The 9,357-nt window shown below is 40.5% G+C and overlaps 2 protein-coding genes across 3 annotated transcripts in view; one reads left to right on the forward strand and one right to left on the reverse strand.

Annotated features, from left to right (window-relative positions):
• Positions 1-9,357, reverse strand: part of ADAMTSL3 (ADAMTS-like 3) — a 465,021-nt gene that overhangs the window by 377,642 nt on the left and 78,022 nt on the right. The gene's annotated exons all lie outside the window — the stretch shown is intronic.
• On the forward strand, positions 3,725-4,069 carry LOC102825414 (60S acidic ribosomal protein P1-like). Of its 2 annotated transcripts, XM_006870925.1 has the most exons (2): positions 3,725-3,795; positions 3,871-4,069. In XM_006870925.1, the coding sequence occupies exons 1-2, from the start codon at positions 3,725-3,727 to the stop codon at positions 4,067-4,069; spliced, it is 270 nt and encodes an 89-aa protein (XP_006870987.1). The 2 variants fall into 2 exon arrangements, with proteins under 2 accessions (XP_006870987.1, XP_006870986.1); XM_006870924.1 differs by having other exon boundaries at positions 3,725-4,069.

The raw sequence follows: 9,357 nt of genomic DNA on the forward strand, positions 1-9,357 counted from the left end.
TTTTTTTTTTTTCTTACAGAATAACTGAACATGTTTCCCTGGAACTTGCATCCCTCTGGAGTAATGTTTGCTGAGTCTGGAGCTTATCCACAGAAGAACCTTTCTCAAGCTTTCTTGAAGTATCAAAATCTTGGGCATTGTCTACCTAGACCTTCAACTGTCCCAGCTCTTTCACAAATATGTTCTCTTTCTGCACACACTAGATTGTATATTTTTATCCTAAAATTTGGTGTCCAGAATACAATATTGTGTCTGGGAAGAACATAGACCACAAAACTGCCTTTGCTTCTGGCTTCTTTCATTGAAACCTAAGTTTCCTTCCTCTCCTACTCTTTCTCCCCACTTCACACATTCTTCCTTCCTTGCGTCCTCTTCTTCCTTTTTCAGCTCCACTTCTTTTTTATCGTTGCCTTTATTATACATTTATTTTCAGTTTTATTAGCTTCCATACCTACTCTTTTTTTTCTTATTCTTATTATTTTTTTTACTGTGAATTGACTGGTTTACAGAGCAGATCATCAATTTTATATTCAATAAATCTTGTACTTCATTTTATTTCAATGACTGCAATCCCATCAGCCAGTGTAACATGACTTATCTCACTTCCTTCCTGTGTTTCTTGCTCCCATTCCTCCTTCTTTGCCAGCCCTTTTGAATTTTGTCCTTAGGTAAAAGCTGCCCTTTCAATCTTGAATGGTTGCCCATTCCATGGTGTGTATACCTCACTAATGATACTGCTTGACTTAAAATAGAGCTATGAGGGTGAGTTCAGTCCAAGTCCTGAAGGATGACTGAGGACCATACTCTTGGGTTCCTCTGGTCTCTTTCTGATAGTTAAGCCTGGTATTTCTTGTATGTTTTTAATTTTGTTTGACATTTTATTGCTCTCAATCTGGGACCTTCTAACCTGATTCCTTTCTAAACAATTGGTAGTGTTATTGTTGTGTGCCCTCAAATCTGTTCTGACTCATAGCAACCTTACATAGGGATTCCGAGGAGAGACTGCTAGGTTTAAACTGCCGACCTTGAAGCTCGAAGTCCAATGTATATCCCACAATGCCACATCAGGACTCCACTGCTGGTGTAGCTCAGTACCATCTACTTCTTCTGGTCCCAGAGTCATGGGGACTGACTTTTAAATGTTCCATTCATCCATTGGACTAACTGATACCAAGTGCCTTCAAGTTTCATCATTCTTCTTTCCTCCGCACAAAGACCAATAATTGCACCTTAGATGGCTACTCATGAGCTTTTAAGATCCCAGTCACTACTCCCAAAAATAGGATGTAGAATATTGTCTTTGGGGACTATGTGGTGCCAACTGACCACTGTGTTCCCCAAAACTATGGTTCTGAGTGCCTAGACCCAGCAACAAAGTGTTTAGTCATATCTAAGAAGTTGTCATAATTTTGCCCTTTGTATTCTTACATATGTTTGCAACAAAAGAAAAAACCCATGAGCAAATATCCTCTGTTAAACCTTATATATTTGTTTGGTGCATTCCCATTCTCCCTCCCATACTTATTCAACCTGTATATCTATGCATGTATATACTCTTATATCACCGTTATTGCAGGAGTGTATATATGACAGTCTTTACCTCTATTCCCTTTAACTCCTACATACCTCCCCGTGTCTTCCTGCCTTCATTGTTCTTCTGCCAATCTGCCTCTTGTTGTATATTGCCTTCCCTGTCTTTCAAGTTAACATGTATCTACCCTCTAGCCAGTGAATTACTCTCCCTTCTTTCCCAACCCTGGGTATCAACAAAGAATGCTTCATTTACTGTGTAAGTTATTTCTTGACTTTTTATAATATTGGTCTCATAAAGTGTCTGTCCTTGTGTGATTGACTAATTTCACCCAGCATAATGTTCTCCATTAAGAAGAAAAGAAAGAAGGAAAAGGTCAAAATGGATGTCAGAAGAGACACTGAAACTTGCTGTCCAGCATACAGATGCTAAAGCAACTGGAAGAAATGAGAAGGTAGAAGAGCTGAATAGAAAAATTCAAAGATCAGCTCGAGAAGATAAAGCCAAATATTACAACAAAATGTGCAAAGATCTGGAGTCAGAAAACCAAAAAGGAAGAACATGTTCAGCATTTATCAAGCTAGGGGATTTGAAGAAAAAATTCAAGCTTCAACTTTTGTTACTGAAGGATTCTCTGGGCAAATTATTGAATGATGCAGAAAGCATCAAAAGAAGATTGAAGGAGTACTCAGAGTCACTATACCAAAAATAAATGGTTGAGAAGGAATTGGCAAAGAACAAGGCACCAGGAATTGATGGAATGAAAATTGAAATCTTTCAAGAAAGTGAGGCAGCACAAGAGGCACTCACTCATCTCTGCCAAGAAATTTGGAAGACAGCTATCTGGCCAACTGATTGGGAGAGATCCATATTTGTGCCCATTCTAAAGAGAGGTGACCCAATGGAATGCAGAAATCATTGGCAATATCTTTGATATCCTATGCAAGTAAAGTTTTACTAAAGATAATACAGAAACGGCTGCGAACATACATTGACAGAGAACTTCCAGAGGTTCAAGCAGGATTCAGAAGAGGCTGTGGAATGAGGGATATCATTGCTGATATCCAGTGGATCTTGGCTGAAAGCAGAGAATATCAGAAAGATGTTTGCCTGTGCTTTATTGACTATGCAAAGGCTTCGGATTGTGTGGATCATGACAAGCTATGGACAATACTGCCAAGTATGAGTATTCCAGAATATTTAATTGTGCTCATGAGGAATCTGTGAATGGACCAAGAGACAGTTGTTCAAACAGAACATGAGAACACTGAGTGGTTTAAAATTAAGAACCATTTGCGACAGGGTTGTATTCTTTCACCATACTTATTCAATTTGTATGCTGAGCACATAATCCAAGAAGTTGGATAATATAAAGAAGAACAGAGCAGCAAGATTAGAGGAAGACTCATCAACAACCTGAGATGTGTAGATGATACAACCTTACTTGCTGGAAGCAAAGAGGACTTAAAATACTTACTGAAGATCAAAGACTACAGCGTTCAGTATGGATTGCCTCTCCATGTAAAATAAAAATGTAAAAAAAAAATTTTTTTAACTCCTCACAGCTAGGCCAATAAATAACATCATGATAAATGGAGAAATGATTGAAGATGTTAAAGACTTCATTTTGTTTGGATCCACAATCGACACTCATGGAGGCAGCAGTGAAAATATGAAATGATGAATTGCATTAGGCAAATCTGATGCACAAGACCTCTTTACAATGCTCAAGAGCAAAGACGTCAGTTGAGGACTGAGGCGTGCCTTACCTAAGACATGGTATTTTCAATAACCTCATATGCATGTGAATGTTGGCCAGTGACTAAAGAAGATCATAGAAGAAATGATGTATCTGAGGTATGGTATTGGAGAAGAATATTGGAAGTACAATGAACTGCCAGAACAAAAAAAAAATTCTGTTGGAGAAGCACAGACAAAATGCTCCACAGAAGCCAGGACGTCGAGACTTCATCTCTCATACTTCGAACACAGTATCATGAGGGACTAGTCACTGGAGAAGGACATTATGTTTGGTAAAGAGTATCAATGAAAAGAGAAAGATCACTCTTTCTTCAGCTGCCGCTAAGATGCTCAGTCCTTCCGAGGAAGCTAAGGCCACGTTGGGGTGAGGCCTTCACTTCATCCGGCGACTAGCACCACACCAGGTAGCTGCCAATCTAGCACTCCCGCACCATGGCCTCCGTCTCTAAGCTCACTTGCATCTACTTGGCTCTCATTCTGCACCACGATAAGGTGACCATCACGGAGGACAAGATCAACGCCCTCATCAAGGCGACAGGCATCAATGTTGAGCCTTTCTGGCCTGGCTTGTTCACAAAGGCCCTGGGCAACATCAACATCGGAAGCCTCATCTGCAATGTCCAGGCTGGTGGACCTGCACCAGCAGCCGGTGCTACACCAACAGGCAGACCTGCCCCCTCCACCGCTGCTGCCCCAGCCGAGGAGAAGAAAGTGGAAGCAAAGAAAGAAGAATCTGAAGAGTCCGATGGTGACATAGGGTTTGGTCTTTTTGACTGAATCCCTTTGCAACGTGTTCAATAAAAAGTTGAACTCTTAAAAAAAAGAAAGAAACAAAGAGGAAGACCCGTCAGGAGATGGACTGGCACAGTGGCAGCAGCAATGGACTTAAGTGTACTTACTGGCTGTGAGGAAGGCACAGGACGCGACAGTGTCTCATTCTGTAATATACAGGGCTGCTGTGAGTCGGAATCAATTGGACAGCACCTAACAACAACAACCACAAAGGGGCTGGCAGAAGGAGGAGGAGGGACTTATTGATAAAAGGACATTTAGCTTCGATCAAGGGTGATGGAGCTTCTATTAAGGAGTCCTGGGGTGGAGCTGTGAGTTAATACGCTAGACTGCAAAGTCAGCTTGAACTGCAAGGTCTGCGGTTCAAGCCCACCAGCCACAACTTGGAAACCCTATATAGAGTCACTATTGGTCAAAACCAGCTCGATGGCACTTAACAACAACAGAGTGATGGAAAACTTTGTAAAAATAGTAATCGTTGAAAGCATGCTAAACATAATTAATGTCATTGAATTGCACATGGGAAGAATGTTGAAATTGCAAATGTTTCATCACATACGTACAAATATTTACCACCATGAAAAAGTGCTATGACTTTGAATACATTTCTTAACCTTTGTAAGAAATCTATGAAGTAGGTATAATAAGTTTTATGCCAACATAATCTAAAAAAAATAACATATATAAAGCCCACCTCACAACATCCCAATAAATGTAGTGAGTGTTTTAATTAAGTGTAAGCTAGTATTGTTCTTCAAAATAATATCTTTTTCAAAACAATGAAGGCAGAGTCAGCTCTCTCCCATTTGTACTTATGCAAGACTTAACATTAATCACTACTGAATTTCTCCTTGTTGTTTTTGGCCCTGAACACCAGCCTGTTGAAGTCTGTTTGAGCCCTGATTCTGTCACCTAATGTATGAACCATTTTACTTAGCTTTGCAGCTTCCATATCTTCAACCAAGTCACAGATAAAAGCACTGGACATAGCTCCCTAATCTTATAGAATTCCATGAATGTTTATTTCCACTTTTAAAAAATAGTAAGTTGACCATCATGCCAAGTAAGCAGCCAAGTAATCAGACTTGGAATCTGTGAATATAATTGAATGTTATAATAAAAATATGAAATAACACCAATCACCGTCAAATGTCAGGAGGCAGGAAGGGTTGTGGGGTGAGGAGAGATTAGCCTAGAAGGAATCAGGTCAGGCAGGATGGGCTCTGTATGCTTGGATTATATGTTGGTGGTAAACCTCTTGAGAAAAGCAGTATTTTAGCAGCCACTCCCCTTTTCATACATCTCCTTACACTGTCTTAAAATAATTATTTAAATATCATGTTGTTATTACTTTCTATGGAGTCCTGGTGTGGCACTGTGGGTTAATGAGCTGGACTGCAAAGTCTCTTTGAACCACAAGGTCAAGCTCAGCAGCTGCTCCTTAAAAATCCTATACAGGGTTGCTATGGGTCGAAACCGACTCGATGGCACTTAACAACAATAACATTACTTTATATGATAAGTTGTTGTCAGAAGTCCACCTACAAATTTTCCCCACATCTGAATCAACCAACATCATTTAACTGTGATCCTGCCGGGGGCCAGTCAGATTATAGATTAGAAAAGACAGAGCCCAACCCCTCAAGAATTTTTGTCCTATATAAAGTACCTGGAGTCCTGGTCTACTGCTGTAGGATAAGCTAACCAAAAGTTCTTCAGTTCAAATCCACCAGCTGCTCCACAGAAACCCTATATAGGACTGACATGTTGCTGTTGTTAAGTGCCGTCGAGTCGGTTTTGACCCATAGCGACCCTGAACAGGGTTTCCGAGGCTGTAAATCTTTATGGGAGCAGATCGCCTCATCTTTCTCCCACGGAGCAGCTGGTAGTTTCGAACTGCTGATCTTGCGGGTCTCAGCCCGATTCGTAACCACTACGCTACCAGAGCTCCTTACATAGCAGTACTTAACAACGTACAGTTGTTTTTAAGTGCCATTGAGTCAGTTCCGACCCATAGTGACTCTATATAGGGTTTCCAAGGAGCAACTGGTGAGCATGAACCACCAACCTTGCAGTTCAAACCGACTTTGCAGTCTAGCGCATGAACCCACAGTGCCACACCAGAACAACAGTGCCATTGTTGTTGTTGTTAAGTACCGTCAAGTCGGTTCCAACCCATAGCGACCCTGTACAAGGTTTCCGAGGCTGTAAATCTTTACGGGAGCAGAAAGCCTTATCTTTCTCCTGCGGAGTGGCTGGTAGTTTCAAACTGCCAACTTTAAGGTTCACAGCCTGATTTGTAACCACTACACTGCCAGAGGTCCTTAACAGTATGGTAGCTACTCTATATTTAAAGTGAGTACTGAAAGCCAGTGATTTTCCTACATTCTACCTAACTCTTTCAAAAATTCTAGAGGGGACTATTACCAGTTGGCACTGAGCGGACCTGGCTCATAGTGACCCCATGTGTGTGAGAGCACAACTGGGCTCCATAGGGTTTTCAGTGGCTGATTTTTCCAAAGTTGATTGCCAGGCCTTTCTTCAAAGGAACCTCTGGGTGAATCCAACCTCCAGCCTTCAGTTAGCAAGCAAGCATGTCTTTGTGCCACCCCAGTCCACCTGCAATGGATATTAAACATTGTCGTCAAGTCGGTTCTGACTCCCGGTGATCCACGTGTTGACATCATGGCTTATCATCTCCATGTTACAGGATAACTGTAGCTCAAAGAGTCCTGGGGTGGGGCCATAGGATAAGCACTCGACCTCAAGTTCAGTTTGAACCACAAGGTCGGCCGTCACTATGACTTGGAACCAACTTGACAGCACTTAACAATAACAACAACCGCAAAAACCACATATCCAGGGTATGGGGAAACCAGGAGAGAGCCTCTTTCTGCGTTGTCCCTGACAGAGCCTGTGTTTTACTCATGGATGTCTGCATGCATCCTCACTGATTCTCCAATGCAATTCATGACGAGGAATCTAGTCAAACCCAGCAGCACAGCTATCATCACTCACAGTAAGCATTTTGTATCTTGGATCAAGTACATCTGCTGCTGAGATTCGTTTGACCACAACATTCTTTTGATATCTCAAGGAAGTCTTTCCATTTTTCCCCTTCTATATATTGCAAGCAGAGCTACATTTCCGTTTTCATTTGTATTTTATCTAAGTTATTTCTTGAGGAACAGCCTAACTCATATTCCTGATGCACGTTTATAGACTTGGAGTCTTTGGTTAATTGTCTCACACAAACTTACACTAAGCAGGACTTCAAAAGGATTCAGCTCGTTCAGTCATGGCACACAAAGTCACATTCAAATCAGAAGTATCACTAAGGGACAGCAGGGGTGTGTTCTGTTCCAGATGACATTGTCAGATGAGGTGACACCAATATGACTGTCTATAAAATTTTTGTACCATGTTTCAGCAGAAAATTTTTAAAGAAAAAAAAAAAATCCTCATAGTTATAACAACAAAAACTTTTTGAGAGCCCAGCTTACTCTGACTCATGGTGAGCCCATGTGTGTGAGAGTAGAACAGGGCTCTGTAGGGTTTTCAGTAGCTGATTTTTCCAAAATTGATTGCCAGGTCTTTCTTCTGAGGTACCTCTGGGTGAATCCAACCTCCTACATTTAGGTTAGCAAGTAAGCTCAAACTCTATGCCAATTTACTTTAGAAATTTCTAAAGCCCTCTGTTCAGAGCTGCCATTACCAGCCTATTACAAGAATGCTTCATATCACATGATTTCATCCACGTGAATTACAAGCATGTGCTGTCGCTTCTCTTGTTGTCTGTGTTTTTTTCTTTGTTTCTTTTCAGGCTTTCACTTTTGTATTTCCATGTCCCAAGAAGCATTCTAGGGATTAGTACTGAGAATCAACATTTCTGAGTTGGAAGGAACCTTAAAATCCTTTAGGTTTTCTTTCCTATTACTTCCAGGGCCAACGGAACTTTACAAAGTACCAGTAATGGGGAGCTGTTGCCCGTGTTTATAATCATTGCTTATTTTGTCAAATTTTATAACGTTTTAGCTACAATATTGGGGTAAGTAATATTTGTGAACTTACATCAAGAACTTTTTTGAGAATGAAGTGCAATTAAAGGAAAAGAAAGAGAAAAAATTGTAAAGGTTTATATTCAGTTACTAATAATGTTGTAACTAATAATGTTGAATGCTTTTACATTTTACAAAAGATTTTACAAAAGAAATTTGTTGTTAGCATTCATAGAACTTAATAAGTCTTGTTATTGTCCAAGTGCCATGGAGTCAGTTCAAACTCATATCGAGACCCTGTATAGAAAGAGTTTCTATCATTTAAGCAATTTATAACTATATTTATCACATATTATTCTATAATTAAAATTGACAAAACATTGCTAAGGATTCTGTATGGTCTCATATGGGAGGAGGGGTGACACCATGAGTTACCACAATGGGTGACCCTTACCCAAGTGACCCCACAGACTAAAACAATCCTGAATTTTTAAAAACCTGGGTGAAGTGCCATGTTAACCAGAAATGACAGATCAAAGCCCTATTGGAACTTGATCTCCCTCTTAGAAAACAAGGGAAGTGGGCATGTTGCATAGCAACCACACCTCTTGACCGACTGAGTGAAAAACATCGGTGACCTGCTCAAAGATGGCTGAGTGTGTGTTCCTGTCCACAGTTCTGGCCACAATCAAATCTTCCATATCAGCCTCCTGAAAGGGTTAACTATACCATCTCTTCTAAGTCTCCCATTCAAAGGCGCTGACCTGCAAATTTTCCCATTCAAGTTACCGTTTGGATCATTCAACGTTTATTTTACAAAATTCAGGTCTGTTTCAGTTTCACTTTGTCACCGTAGCTGAACAGGTTCAAATTGGTTGAAAGCCCTGCTATGAAGGCGCTGCTAAATTCCAGGAGTCCTTGCTGGGTGTCCTGAAAGGATGAGGATGCATACAGTCCACAAGTGGCTTATAAATAAGACTGAAGGGAAGCATGAGGCAGACTCAGAACTCACTTGCCTAACTCTTGGATCCACAAGAGACCCGGAGCATGAAGAGCAAAGCAACTTCTACCTAGTTAGGAAGTCTTTGATCCACAATTTCCATGGAACAAATCAATTTTGTGGCAGGGCCTCACGTAGCATTATCAGTTTCTCTTGTGATAGGATTACAAAGGGATTTTTAATGTTTTGCTTATCTTTATTTTCTAATTTTTCATGGAATATATATATATATATATATATATTTGCTCCTGTGCATTTTCTATTTTTGATGGAAT

This window comes from Chrysochloris asiatica, unplaced genomic scaffold (genome assembly GCF_000296735.1).
Source record: "Chrysochloris asiatica unplaced genomic scaffold, ChrAsi1.0 scaffold00156, whole genome shotgun sequence".
Taxonomy (NCBI): domain Eukaryota; kingdom Metazoa; phylum Chordata; class Mammalia; order Afrosoricida; family Chrysochloridae; genus Chrysochloris; species Chrysochloris asiatica.

What these genes read in the sequence shown, in the direction of transcription:
- LOC102825414 (XM_006870924.1), top strand. Translation starts at nt 3,725, where the DNA reads ATGGCCTCCGTCTCTAAGCTCACTTGCATCTACTTGGCTCTCATTCTG.